The following is a 15,000-nucleotide window of genomic DNA, read 5'->3' on the forward strand; positions in this document are numbered from 1 at the left end:
CTGCGGAAATTCGCCGAAAAGTGTTCAACGTATGAGACCGTTGTTGTCCAGGAGAAAAGGATAAATTATTCAGTAGAGCCAGCCACCAGTCATTTTGCTCACCCATCTTCGTATTTCATTACGGGGTGTGTGCTCTTGTGAGTGTGGTCGGGAGGATAGTTGGTACACTCACTGAAAAAGAGGAAGGAGAAGAAAAGGAGAAGTGAATGTATTCATATAGTCTTCGGTACTTTTGGGTAGAATTTTCAAAGGCAATCTCTTAGCGTTATTCAAAGGACGTTTAAAAGTGATACATATATGTATATATATATATATATATATTATATATATATATATATATATATATATATATATATAATATATATATATATATATATATATATATATATATATATATATATATATATATATATATATATATATATGTATGTGTGTGTGTGTATTTATTAAAGTTTAAGTCCTCCTTGGCCTCTGAGATATATTTTATATATATATATATATATTATATATATGTATATAGTGCTACGGTTCTCTGAAATTCTTGGGTAGGGGCCAGTTGAAATTAGCATAGGTTGTCTCATTCACTTCCTTCTGTTTATTGCCAGCAAGAAAATCCATGTATTTTCAGAACCTTCAGAAATTTGTTGAAAACTGATCCATATTTTGTCCCCTATCACTCACTGATATGTAAAACGTTCAAGACGCCCTCAGTGATTCTTTGGGAAGTGGTTGACATGACGTTCCAAACCACCACTAATTTACAAGGTATTAAAAAAAAAAAAGTATGTTCATTTTAATAGGAGGATGAACACTGACAAAGAAGGAGCCTGTAGGCGAAATCTGCGAAGACCAGAGGCGAGAAGTGGGGAAGCTGCCGAAGTCATTGGACTCGAAGTCATTCAAGAAATTAGAGGAAGGCCGTCGGCAGTTCGTCGACCTAGACACAAACTTTGAGGAGGGGAAGCGAGAGGATTCTTCGCCTTGGTCGAATCGCACCCTTTTGGAAGGCGGCGGCCCTTTTGACAGTCCCGCCGTGTGTTTGTTTCTCTGTTTGTTTGTCTGTTAGGAAATCAAGTGACCGAAGAGCAGGGTTTATTATTATTACCCCCTTTTCAATCGGGCGCCGCGAGAGGTGTGCGGATGTCGGTAGGGGTTTCCGCAGCACCGTTCCGCTGCGGAATTTTCGCCCTTGTTGCTCTCCCGCGCCGGGCAAAATTAGGACCTCGTATAGGCTATTGGGATAATAAAAGAAAGGGGAAGGTTGGGGATGGGGGGGGGAAGGGGGTTGTTTGATTTTGATGTTGCTGGGTGGGGTGTATGGAGAGAAAGGAAGAGGGCGGGATGGTGGATTTTATGCTTATTTGGCTTAGATGAAGGGACTCTCTCTCTCTCTCTCTCTCTCTCTCTCTCTCTCTTCTCTCTCTCTCTCTCTCTCTGGGCCTTTTTTTTTTTGATGGGCGTGTAATGTTCATTTTATTTCATGTGCGTATGGGATTTTACGCTGTGTGATCTTGTAAGGCTGGTGTGAACGGGTGTTCGCAGATGGGCCATAGAGGATGGTGCTGGCGTTGGATAAACACGATGTTATGCGCTTTGTATGTGTTGCTAGGAGAGAGAGTTTTTTTTTTATTTTCGTGTAAAAAGATATGAATGCGCGCTCTCTCTTTCTCTCCCTGTATGTGTGTATATATATATATATATATATATATATATATATATATATATATATATATATATATATATAATTGTGCATCAGTTCCAAAAAACAGATTCACTGTGTATTATTTGGTTCTTTGAAGATGGAGTCAGACGAGCCCCAGAAAGCTTGGAGATAAAGAATCTTCTCTTTTGAACCTTCCGTACCATATAATATATAAATGTACATGTATATATATATATATATATATATATATATATATATATATATATATATATATATATATATATATATATATATATATATATATATATATATAACTTTCCTATAATAGAACGTTGCTCCTGATAAACAAAAAGAAGGCAAAGGCCAATGACCATTCATACTTGAACTGCTGAAACATGGCTGTCTCCCTTTTCAGATATATATATATATATATATATATATATATATATATATATATATATATATATATATATATATATATATATATACATATACAGGTTATTTCCCTATAACCAAAAAGCAACACAGAGCTCACTGCTCATTCATACTTTTATCTGCTGAATCGTGGATAAGCACCCTTTTCAGAAAACTCCCTGAAAATTCAATTGATTCATGCACTCACCCGGAAGACTGATTAGAGGCGCAATAAACTCCCCCTACGGCAGACTGCACCAGTCACATCTGTCTTGAACGTACTCTCACTTTTCCTGAATGTTAAGGGTTTTCCTTTCATTACGTCTTTCACACCATCTGTCTTCATATTTCATGTCTTCATTTTCTTCTCCCTCATATAACACTTAATAATTATACAGTCTCTTAAACTACATATAATCCTTCATTCTTTCCACGTGAACAGACCATTTCACATCACACCGATCTAGCCTTCCGCCTATGTCAGACCTTTTTATCACCTCCGTGAATCTCCACATCCCACCTTCTCAGTTCTTCTGCGTCTTATCTAAGGAAACAGTTTATGTCAACATTTTCAGTCAATTTTAGTTTTCTGAAAAGAAAACTATTGAGATGGCTTTGTCTGTCCGTCCGCACATTATTCTGTCCGCCCTCAGATCTTTAAAACTACTGAGGCTGGAGGGCTGCAAATTGGTATGTTTGTCATCCACTCTCCATCATCAAACATACCAAATTGCAGTCCTCGAGCCTCAGTAGTTTTTATTTTATTTATGGTTAAATTTAGCCATAATCGTGCTTCTGGCAACGATATATGATAGGCCACCACCGGGCCGAGGTTAAAGTTTTATGGGCAGCGGTTCATACAGCACACTTCGCTTTCATATAGGAAAGTTGGCTCAACAGGCCCTTTATATACATCTTAAAATTGGCTTCCGTAGACACTCCAGTTATCTTTCCCGGTATTTTGCATGCTCACTGATACCACCATGTTTCACATATTCTGTGACTCATTTCTTTCCTCATCCCGCCCTCTTCATTCTATATTTATTCTCAAGTGCTTATACGAATCAACCGCTTCCATTCACCCTCCATCCAAGTAAATATATGACACCATGTTGCTTTCAGTGTACCAACATAACCTTACTCTCACATTTACTCTTTACTTTTTCCTTTTGCAGGCACTTCCATTATTTTTTTTCTGGTTTCTGCAATTTCTCTCTTCTGTACTTTCTCCTTTTGCAGCCACTTTCATTATCTTTTACTGGTTTGTGCAATTTCTACTCTATGTCCCTTGTCACGAGGCATTTTTGTATCCCATACTTTTGTACTTACGGGAATATAAATATTTGCTAGAGTGGAGAATTCTTCGTATAGGTCTCGGTGATTATTGAACAGCTGTTTATAGTAGCAGTAACAATAAGAATGCCACTCTGAGTGTTATGTCAGCTGCCAGAGCATTGATCCTCGTATTTATGTGTATGTTTCGATTTCCTTCGCAGGTGGTGACTATGGGTGACGTGGGCGGCGCCCCTGTACTGTGGCCATGAAGAGATCAACAGCGCTCCGCCCATGCCCTTCCACACCCGTCCCTTTCCTACCCACCACCACCACCGTCGCCGCCGCCCGATTCTTCTCAGCCCACGCCCGCGCCCTCTTTTGGATATGGGTGGCCCTCTTGATAATCGGGGCGCGCGGGGGAGATAACTCGGTCAGCAAAGGGGAGCTGGGCGAGAAGGAATGGGGAGATGTGGGCGGAGAGGACCTCGTTTCTCTAGCCGAGTTGGAGGACCCTCTTCCTCCGCCCACGACGCCCCCTCTCCCCGCCCACGTCACGCCCGCGTCCCTCCAGTGCGAGGACCTGTGCGGCCATGAGGAGACGGCCAGCGAGTCGGCCATACGAGGGACGGAGCCCCTGTCCTTGAAGGTCTGGTGTCGCAACCACCACCTAAGGATCACCTCCCTCTTCGACGTGTTTCCTCAGTGCATCCCCAACAACACCAAGATCTTGTGAGTACAGATTTTCCTCTTTATTGTATAGACTTTTCTTATTTGGTGGGATCCCAACAACACCAAGATCATGTGAGTACAGATTTTCCATTTCCTCTTTATATTTACTGCATCGTTTATTGCTTTTTCAGTGATTTTGTTCCTTAGGTTAAATGGAAAGTCACTCGGTGGTTGATTGGTGTCATTACAGACTTTCCTTACTTGGCGGCACCGATAGTAATTATTAATTATATATATTTTTCAGTTCGAAGGTAAGTTCGAAGTTGCTCACTTAATTTACAGGTACATTTACAACACCAAGCCATGTGAGTAAAGTTGACTATTTTTATTACACAATTCCTTTAGAACCATAAGCACACAAATAAATGTGCAGTTACTCAGTTATTAGTCAAGTACTCTTGCAAAACAAAAAATCATGCAAGTAATGTTGGTTATTTGTATTGTTATTTTATAAGTATATTTATTGTCATAATTGAGGGCACACAGATAAGTATGAAATTACTCAATTATCTGGCCTGCGCTTGCATGTGTGTTGATGCACTGATATTCAACAGAAACTTAAGGATAAAAACAAAAAATTAACTGCTTCCGTCTTTCCATTACTGCAATACCAATCCAGTCATAGCCACTTCTGTCTGTCCATTGCTACAATACCAGTCCATGTAGTCATAATTACTTCCGTTTTTCCATCACTGCAATACCAGTCCATGCAGTCATAACTACTTCTGTCTTTCCATCACTGCAACACCAGTCCAGTCATAACTACTTCTGTCTTTCCATTACTGCCATACCAGTCCAGTCATAACTACTTCCCTCTTTCCATTACTACAATACCAGTCCATGCAGTCATAACTACTTCCGTTTTTCCATCACTGCAATACCAGTCCATTCATAACTACTTCTGTCTTTCCATTACTGCCATATCGGTCCAGTCATAACTACTTCCCTCTTTCCATTACTGCAGTACCAGTCCAGTCATAACTACTTCCCTCTTTCCATTACTGCATTACCAGTCCAGTCATAACTACTTCCCTCTTTCCATTACTGCAGTACCAGTCCAGTCAAAACTACTTCCGTCTTTCCATTACTGCATTACCAGTCCAGTCATAACTACTTCCCTCTTTCCATTACTGCAGTACCAGTCCAGTCAAAACTACTTCTGTCTTTCCATTACTGCATTACCAGTCCAGTCATAACTACTTCCCTCTTTCCATTACTGCATTACCAATCCAATCGTAACTACTTCCGTCTTTCCATTCCTGGAATACCAATCCAGTCATAACTACTTCCGTCTTTCCATTACTGGAATACCAATCCTGTCATATGATGTAAATAGAAATCTTGAAGCTGAGAGAGCGCATTTGAAATTGCCTGCGCTTTGTAAGTCTCGTTTGCTGAATGATTGATATTGTATAATTTCAACTTCCACCTCGCCGTCACAGTCATTCAAGCGAGGATTCTTCCGCTGAACTACTTCGCGCGAAAACTTAGAGAGGAAACGCAGTCGGGAGAGAGTGAGAGAGTGAGTGAGTGAGTGAGTGAGTGCACGGTCACAACTCAAGCAGCATTCCCGGGTTGGATGGAAAGTTTCGAATCAAGGAATGCGTCGGATATTGCCAAAAGAAACGTGTTCCTTCTTTTTTTATGTGACATTTCCTGATGGAAATTTATGGGTTACATGAAAAATGACTCTTGGAGTAGTAGACTAGACTGGTGCTGGGTACGTTCAAGAATGGCTTCGAATTTGGGGGTGATTTTTGGGGGCGATTTCTTGGGGTGATTTTTTGGGGCTATTCCAAGGCGAGATTGAAAGTTCGCAGCAGGAGTTGGCGGAGGAAATGAGAGATGTTGTTTCTGTATTTCTTTTTACAGTGTTGATAGATGAAATGAATGTGGATAAATATTGAGAGAAGAAAATTTCCGGGAGGAGTTTGCTGGAGAAAGTAAGATCTTTTTATATAGACATTTTTGAATCGTGTGTGTGTACTGTGAATATGAAGATATGAATATGGATAAGTATTGATAGAAAAGATTATTATTATTATTATTATTATTATTATTATTATTATTATTATTATTATAACAAACCCTCATTCATATGAAACAAGCCTACAGGGCCAATGACTCGAAATTCATGCTTCCAAAGAGTAGGGCATTTATTTGAAAGTATCAGAAGATACTAGGCTTTACAGACAGGAGATATCAGTTATTAGAAAATAAAATAATACGTAAATTAATGATTTAATAGATAAATAGATACCAAAATAAATATATTATAATAGTATGTTAATTGTTGTAGGGGTATTAATGCATTGCATCAAAACGGGCAAGAAAAAATGCTAAGAAAATCGGTGTTGGAAATCAGTGCAGAAGCCAAGCTCAGCTTTGAAGAAACCGAGAAAGGCTTTAAAGAAACAAAGAAGAGCTTTGACGAAACCAAGAAAGGCTTTAAAGAAACAAGGAAGAGCTTTGAAGAAACCAAGAAAGGCTTTAAAGAAATAAGGAAGAGCTTTGAAGAAACCAAGAAAGGCTTTAAAGAAACAGGGAAGAGCTTTGAAGAAACCAAGAAAGGCTTTAAAGTAACAAGGAAGAGCTTTGACGAAACCAAGAAAGGCGTTAAAGAAACAAGGAAGAGCTTTGAAGAAACCAAGAAAGGCTTTAAAGAAACAAAGAAGAGCTTTGAAGAAACCAAGAAAGGCTTTAAAGAAACAAAGAAGAGCTTTGTGAAACCAAGAAAGGCTTTAAAGAAACAAAGAAGAGCTTTGAAGAAACCAAGAAAGGCTTTAAAGAAACAAAGAAGAGCTTTGAAGAAACCAAGAAAGGCTTTAAAGAAACAAAGAAGAGCTTTGAAGAAACCAGGAAATGCTTTAAAGAAACAAAGAGCTTTGAAGAAACCAAGAAAGGCTTTAAAGAGACAAAGAAGAGCTTTGAAGAAACCAAGACCAGCTTTGAAGAAACTAAGAAAAACTTTGAAGAAACCAAGAAAGGCCTTAAAGAAACAAAGAGCTTTGAAGAAACCAAGAAAGGCTTTAAAGAAACAAAGAAGAGCTTTGAAGAAACCAAGAAAGGCTTTAAAGAAACAAAGAAGAGCTTTGAAGAAACCAAGAAAGGCTTTAAAGAAACAAAGAAGAGCTTTGAAGAAACCAAGAAAGGCTTTAAAGAAACAAAGAAGAGCTTTGAAGAAACCAAGAAAGGCTTTAAAGAAACAAAGAGCTTTGAAGAAACCAAGAAAGGCTTTAAAGAAACAAAGAAATTTGGAGAAATCAAGAAAGGTTTTAAAGAAACGAAGACCTTTGAAGAAACCAAGACCAGCTTTGAAGAAACTACGAAAAACTTTGAAGAAACAAAGACACAGCTTTGAAGAAACCAAGAAAAGCTTGAAAGAAACAAAGAAGAGCTTTGAAGAAACCAAGACCAGCTCAGTAGAAACCAAGATCAGTTTTGAAGAAACTAAGAAAAACTTTGAAGAAACGAAGACACAGCTTTGAAGAAACCAAGATCAGCTTTGAAGAAAGAAAGTAAAACTGGAGAAACCAAGCTCAGCTTTGAAGAAGCCGAAAAAAGAGTTGAAGAAAGCAAGAAAAAACTATGAAGAAACCAAGATCAGGTTTGAAGAAACCAGGACGAGCTTTGAAGAAACCAAGATCAGATTTGAAGAAACCAAGCCCAGCTTTGAATAAAGGAAGAACAGCTTTGAAGAAAGGAAGAAAAATTAAAGAAGCCAAGATCAGCCTTGAGGAAACCAAGATCAGCTTTGAAGAAACAAGAAAAAAAAAAGTTGAGGAAAGCAAAAAAAAACTTTGAAGAAACCGAGATCAGCTTTGTAGAAACTAAGCCACCTTTGAAGAAACCAAGATCAACTTTGAAGAAGCCAAGAAAAATTGAAGGAACCAAGAAAAAGTGAAGAAGCCAAAACCAGCTTTGAAGCTAAAAAGGAGAGGTTTGGCCTCGGAAGTTGTGTTTCATACATTGCTAAGTATCTGTCTGTGTCACGTATTGATCTCCGAGAAGATTGCGTACACACGCGCTCTCTCTCTCTCTCTATCTCTCTCTCTCTCTCTCTCTCTCTCTCTCTCTCTCTCTCCTTTGTTGAGTCTTCTTGTAACCTCCTCTGAAGAAGCTGGAAGACGAGAAAGGAGATGAAAACAGATAGAAAAGAAAGGAAAGAGGTTTATATAGATATTTAGCAAATTCGAGTACGGATACACGCATCGAAAGGCGTTGTCTCCATTCTTTTGGGAAAAGTTGGTTTCATTTCGAATAACTGTCTTTGCTCTTTATTGTGGCACAAATATTTTGACAGTTTTGTTTGTCCCCTGCACCAGCCACCTTTTTATCTATCCTTTGTCTGTGTCTAATTACAAGATCTTTTCTCTCTTTTGTTTTCATTCTCAGTCTGTGCCTTCCGTTTGTTTTTCAAGTCGAGTCGTCTCTTTCTTTCGGTTCTGTTCCCTGCTCGACTTCCCGCGTTCAACCCTACTTTCAATCCCCCCCCCCTTCTATTTCTTTCTCTTTCATCCCTCCCATCCTCAAATCCATCCCCCCTCCCCCCTCTCTCTCCTCCCCCAACTCCCCTTTCTTTCCTAAGTGCCTTCGTCTCCATCATCTTTTCCCTCAGCAAAGGTATTTTTATCGCACTGAGCCTTGCTGCCTTTGGACGCCTCTCCTCTTCCACGGCTTTTTCTACCCCCCTCCTAATCCCCTTTCCTAATTCCCCCCAACCCCCACTTTCTGCTCCCCTCGTAACCCCCTCCCTCCCCTCTAAGAAAACTTCAATTGCCGCTTCTGTCGCCGCCAACACCTATAAGAGGATTTGATTGGAGTCGTTTAAGAATTTCTCCCGACGGCAGCGTCGCCATGTAGCCGAGAGGAGGGAATTTGTTTCCCGCCCTGTTTTTTTTCCTTTTTTTGAGGGTGGTGGCGTTGGAGGAAGTGGGTGAGGTAAAGATGGAGAGGAGTCGATGGGAAAAAGGCTGGAAAGAGCCAGAATATGTTTTTAAAGTGGCTGCTGTGTTTATGGGATGTTTCGTGTGTGTGTGTGTGTGTGTCCGTGTGTGAGCGTGAACATTAGGGATTCTAATTCCCCTTAAAGGGGATACGATCTTACCGTTCCATCTATCTGCCCGTTTCCATTATTCTGACAACTTTCATCTAGATAAGTGGCTAAGGACAATAGTAGTGCGCTTTGGCTGTATTTGCGAGGAAAACTTTCTTGGACTATTATTATTATTATTATTATTATTATTATTATTATTATTATTATTATTATTATTATTATTATTATTATTATTATTATTATTATTATTTGAAATTAGCGAACAGTCACGTGGAACAACATATGGTCATTGATATTCAAAGCAACTTCCGTAGAAAAGAATGCCTATGCGTAAAAAAACATAGTAAAAAAAGTATCAACTATAAGTTGACAATCAGTTAAATGTCTTCATATAAGCCAGTACAAGTCTGAAAACCAAGGCAGTTGTTAGTTTATATGGATACAGTATAGTGACAGCCTTAACTTCATGAATAGCAGTAGTAAAGGTCCACCTGCTGATTCATCAGTAGCCATTGCCTTGCTTTCCCAGGTCTTGCGTGGGTGAAAAGTCGTTGGGCAATGTTCATGCCTATCATATAAATTTTGCCCTTGGGGCATTGTGCGTTCTGGCAATGACTTGCCCGTTGCCTCTGCTATTCATTGGCGACCTTTAAACTTATATATGATTATTTTTGCCTGGAAAACATTCCACAGCTTGAAGGTAAAAAAAAAAAAAGGACCTTTGTTATTTGCCAGAGTGGTATCAATTTGATTGCTGATGCTCAGCAAAGTGAGTAGCACGCACATGTTCATGGGGCGAACGTACAGTATTAAAGGCGACCATCTAAAGTAAGAAGGAGGTAGCCACTGCTTTAAGCAATTTATTCTAAAAAGTTCAGATCCTGAGAAGCTGTTTGACGTCCAGGCTGGAGTACACCGCTCCAGCGATTTTAAATTCCAGTCAGATGAATTCTTAAACCTCAGATACCCCGAAGGAGGGTAGTGCCGTTAGTGCATCTCATGCGGTGCACTGTGGGCATTACTTAGGGTTATTTGCAACGTCCCTTCGCCCCCTAGCTACAACCCCTTTCATTCCTTTTACTGTACCTCCTTTCATATTCTCTTCCATCTTAGTTTCCACCCTGGCCTAACAATTGGTTCATAGTGCAACTGCGAGGTTTTCCTCCTGCTACACCTTTCAAACCTCCTTACTGTCAGTTTCCGTTTCAGCGCTGAATGACCTTCTAGGTCCCAGCTCTTGGCCCCTTTGGCCTAAATTTTATATTCTATTCTTCTGTTCTGAACCCGAGACGGGACGAAGCGCGGCCATGGAATTCATGGGCGAATATCCCTGAGCAATCGTCGAGGAGCAGGATCGAGGTGAAGTGAATGTCGCCGACTTTGGCCACAAATCGCTCTCGGCCGGGAGAGATGTATGAAACTCATTACGTCGGTTCCTGCGCTTTGGAGATGTGCCAAGACCCGGAATGACATCTCAGGTCATTTCCCTGATGTGGCTGCCTGTTTCGGAATTGCAACTGCGCTGCATTGCATTCGATTCAGTCCATTGCATAGATCTGGAATTGCGCGTTCCTGAATGCTCATTGCGGCTGGAATTGGGTTGGAATGCCGAGTTGTTTTGAGTTAAGGAGGTCATTGGGAATGCGAGTAAGGTCATCAGACGAGAGGAAGTTGTTCCTTTGTAGATAGAGAAGTGATCGTTGTGAACAAGACAATTGACTTTTAGGGTTTTTTTTTATTGAACTAGAAAAGAATGACATAAAATGGTGTAGGAATTTCTGAATCTTGCTTCTGAGGATATAGTTTTCAGTACCGATATTTAACAAAGATCCTCTAAGGACAGTTTTCTCTCTCTCTCTCTCTCTCTCTCTCTCTCTCTCTCTCTCTCTCTCTCTCTCTCTCTCTCTCTCTCTCTCTCTCCACTTGAAGGAAAGGGAGATAAATGCTTCTTGTAAACTCTAATGCAAGTGGCGAGGTGCAAGAATATTGCATGCACCTAATTAGAATGGATTCAGGAGTCAGTGCATGTTGCATCTGGGGATAAACAGGCCTAGAAATAATGGGAGGAGTTTAATGACATACTTTTAAGACATAGTTTCAAATCTTGACAGTCACTTAGGTTAACTTAAGAGAAAATGACCAGTCCCTCAAAAATTGAAATGGAAAATAATCAGTTTAACCCTTAAGGAGGTAGTGTCATCAGTGCACCTCACGCGGTGCGCTGTAGGCATTAATTAAGGTTCTTTGCGGTGTTCCTTCGGCCCCTGGCTGTAACCCCTTTCGTTCCTTTTACTGTACTAACTTTCATATTCCTTTTCTACCATCCTACTTCCTATCCTCTCCTAACAATTGTTTCAAAGTGCAATTGCGAGGTTTTCTTGCTGTTACACCGTTCAAACCTTTTCACTCTCAGTTTCCCTTTCAGCGTTGAATGACCTCATAAATCTTAGAGTTTGGCCTTTGGACTAAATTTTAAATTCCAGTTCCAATTCCAGTAACCAGATCCAAGACGTATGATGTACTAATGTATTGCAGAAAATGTTTTGGAAGTTGTGAACCCTTAAGGTCCTGAAGTAAGTTATTCATTCATATAAGCGAAATTGTAATATTAATGAAATCTGAAGCAGAGGTGAATATCACAAGTAAACAAGTAAAAAATGCGCCGAAGTTTCTTCGGCGCAATCGAGTTTTCTGTAAAGCCGCTACAGCGTATAATCAAGGCCACCGAAAATAGATCTATCTTTCGGTGGTCTCGGTTTAATGCTGTATGAGCCGCGGCCCATGAAACTTTAACCACGGCTCATGGCTGGCCTATCCTTTATCGTTGCCAGAAGCACGATTATGGCTAAATTTAGCCTTACATAAAATAAAAATTACTGAGGCGAGAGGACTGCAATTTGGTATGTTTGATGATTGGAGGGTGGATGATCAACATACCAGTTTGCAGCCCTCTAGCCTCAGTAGTTTTTAAGATCTGAGGGCGGACAGAAAAAGCCGGCAGAGTAGTTTTCTTTTACAGAAAACTAAGACTTACGACCATACCAATCCTTTTAATTCAAGATTCAGTTACTCATTTATAAGAATTTCTCGCATAAATTTATGATACATAACCTGTTTACGAAAATTTGAAATAGGTTCTAAGAGATTTTTTTTTATCAAGGTATGTAGTCCGTAGCTGTGAGGTGAAATAGACGCTGCTAAATATTGTACTCTCTGCGGGTTGGGTGTCCCCCCCCTCTCTCTTATATTCTCCCCCCTTTCTTCCTCCCTCCCTCCTCTCACTTCCCTCCCCTCACCCATCTCCTTCTAGAACGGGTAAGGGGATACTGATGGAACTTCTCATATATTGAACATTATGCGCTGTGAGATTATTCACTGATCGAAAAACTTGATGGTATACTTTTGCTTTTTTTGTGTGTATCTCTCTCTCTCTCTCTCTCTCTCTCTCTCTCTCTCTCTCTCTCTCTCTCTCTCAGTACACGAATGTTTGATATTATTCAGTGCTCGAAAAACCTAAGAATAGTCTTTTGCTTTTATGTGTGTTTATTTTTCTCTCTCTCTCTCTCTCTCTCTCTCTCTCACACACACACACACACACACACACACACACACACACACACACACACACACACACACACACACACACACACCCTACACGAATGTATGTGATTGTCCAATGCTCGAAAAACCTAGGCTTAGTCTCTTGCTTTTATGTGTGTGTATCTCTCTCTCTCTCTCTCTCTCTCTCTCTCTCTCTCTCTCTCTCTCTCTCTCTCTCTCTCTGTCCACGAATGTATGGCAGTGAGAAGGCGCATCGCGGCGTTGAGAAAGATAAATGGATTTTAGATCGAGTCTGAGGCGTAGTAGCAGAGGAGTCAAGTGAGAAGGCCATGTGGATCTTATCATACCGTGAGGCAGCATTCAGTGAATGTTGAGCAGTTCTGACAATGTATAGGGATCTCGTAAGAGCAGTCAAGTTATTTTATTCTGAGGCGAATCGAAGTTGGAAGGAGTTACATCTCTCCCTCTCTCTCTCTCTCTCTCTGTGTCCATTTGCAGGATAACTCCAGAACTCTTGATAGGTATCGATACAAATTTTACCATGTCACCATGGAAACCAACTCGTTGATTATTCATTCATTCCGATGTGTGGTATCCTTTAAGAAATGGAACGGGAATTATTAGAAAAATGTACAAAATTTACTTACCCACTAACCAAATTGAACACGGGAAATGTGTGGTTACATATCATAACTTTATTGGAGGAATTCTTATAATCGAGTAATTGAATCCTAAATTAAGTGGATTGGTATGGACAAAGGTTTTAGTCTTCTGTAAAAGATAACTATTGTGCCGGCTTTGTGTGTCAGTCCGCACTTTATTCTGTCCGCACTTTTTCTGTCTGCACTTTATTCTGTCCGCCCTCAGACCTTAATAACTACTGAGTCTAGAGGGCTGCAAATTGGTACGTTGATCATCCATCCTCCAATCATCAAACATCCAAATAGCAGCCCTCTAGCCTCAGTAGTTTTTATTTGATTTAAGGTTAAAGTTAGCCATAATCGTGCTCCTGGCAGCGATGTAGGATATGTCACCACCGGGCTGTGGTTAAATTTTCATGGGCCGCGGCTCATACAGCATTATACCGAGACCATCAAAAGATAGATCTATTTTCAGTGGCCTCGATTATACGCTGTAGCGGCTGTACAGAAAACTCGATTGCGCCGAAGAAACTTAGGCGCAATTTTTACTTGTTGATATGGAGTTTAAAGTTCGAGTGACTCACGATTGAAACTGATGCTGTGTTGGATGTTGAAAGTGAGGAAAAATTGCGAAAACTGTTGAAGTACTTTGGGGATGCTAGTGTAGGAGTGCTTGTTTGTGGTTCTTCACACCAGCTTCAGATGGACGTGACCACACACTCAGTCTCCCGCTTTGAAATTTTGAAATATCGAGAATTGTTTACACTTACGGTTATAGACCTGATAAGGCAACCAGCCTCACAGGGGCCTCCTCTGAGGCAAATTAGAAATTTATGCCGGAAATGTCAAGTCACGTCTGTGCTGTAGTAATGAGTGACAGGTCACGAAAGAAAATGGCTCGGCTTGAATGGGCGTCATAAGCGTAGCATTTATGTAATGAAAAATCCTAGGGTTTGACCTGAAATGATATTGAAGGTGTTAGAGAATAGAATAATGCTAAAGGTTTGCATGGTGAATGGAATTTTATATTATCCTCCATGGAAAATGTTGAGTATCCTGAAGGAATTAATATTTTTGCAGTACAGTAGCTTTTCCATCATAAGAAAGTGCGAAAGAAACGAATAATGTTTTTATTCGAAGAGGAATTGCTGCTCATCGTATGAGACTTCGCAAGTGTATGAGACAAAAGTTGAAGATTTTGAAGAGTACTACTTAAGGACACCATTTTACATATCTAAGGATCAGTAATTGGAGACATGATAATTTGTTTTCTTTATGTAGTGGTTGTGATTGACAGGAAGAACAAATGTAAGAGAATCATCCTTGTAACATCTCTGTGGTATACAGTATAGCTTATATTACTATTTGAGCACACACACTCATGCGTATGTATATATATATATATATATATATATATATATATATATATATATATATATATACATATACACACAGTATATACTGTGTGTATATACTGTATATATAAAATATATATTGTATTTTATTACACTCATGAGTATTTTTATTTTTCTTTCACACATTCACACACTAGTTCCACTTTCCTCTGCGTCGTCTCGAATAACGGTAGGAGCTTCGAATAATATAATGTCGTTAAGTATCGCCTTTCAGAGCCGTTTTTATCGGCATTGTTCCTTGTCAAT

The 15,000-nt window shown here is 39.8% G+C and overlaps 1 protein-coding gene across 5 annotated transcripts in view; it reads left to right on the forward strand.

The window, feature by feature from the left end:
- The window catches only part of Remo (Remoulade), a 502,829-nt gene that overhangs the window by 37,241 nt on the left and 450,588 nt on the right, over positions 1 to 15,000 (forward strand). For all 5 annotated transcript variants that reach the window (XM_067091346.1, XM_067091350.1, XM_067091348.1 and 2 more), the window contains one exon: positions 3,574 to 4,081. In XM_067091346.1, the coding sequence (XP_066947447.1) occupies positions 3,618 to 4,081 (464 nt within the window). In that variant the 5' untranslated portion in view covers positions 3,574 to 3,617. The remainder of the gene's footprint in view (positions 1 to 3,573; positions 4,082 to 15,000) is intronic.

This window comes from Macrobrachium rosenbergii, chromosome 48 (genome assembly GCF_040412425.1).
Source record: "Macrobrachium rosenbergii isolate ZJJX-2024 chromosome 48, ASM4041242v1, whole genome shotgun sequence".
NCBI lineage: Eukaryota > Metazoa > Arthropoda > Malacostraca > Decapoda > Palaemonidae > Macrobrachium > Macrobrachium rosenbergii.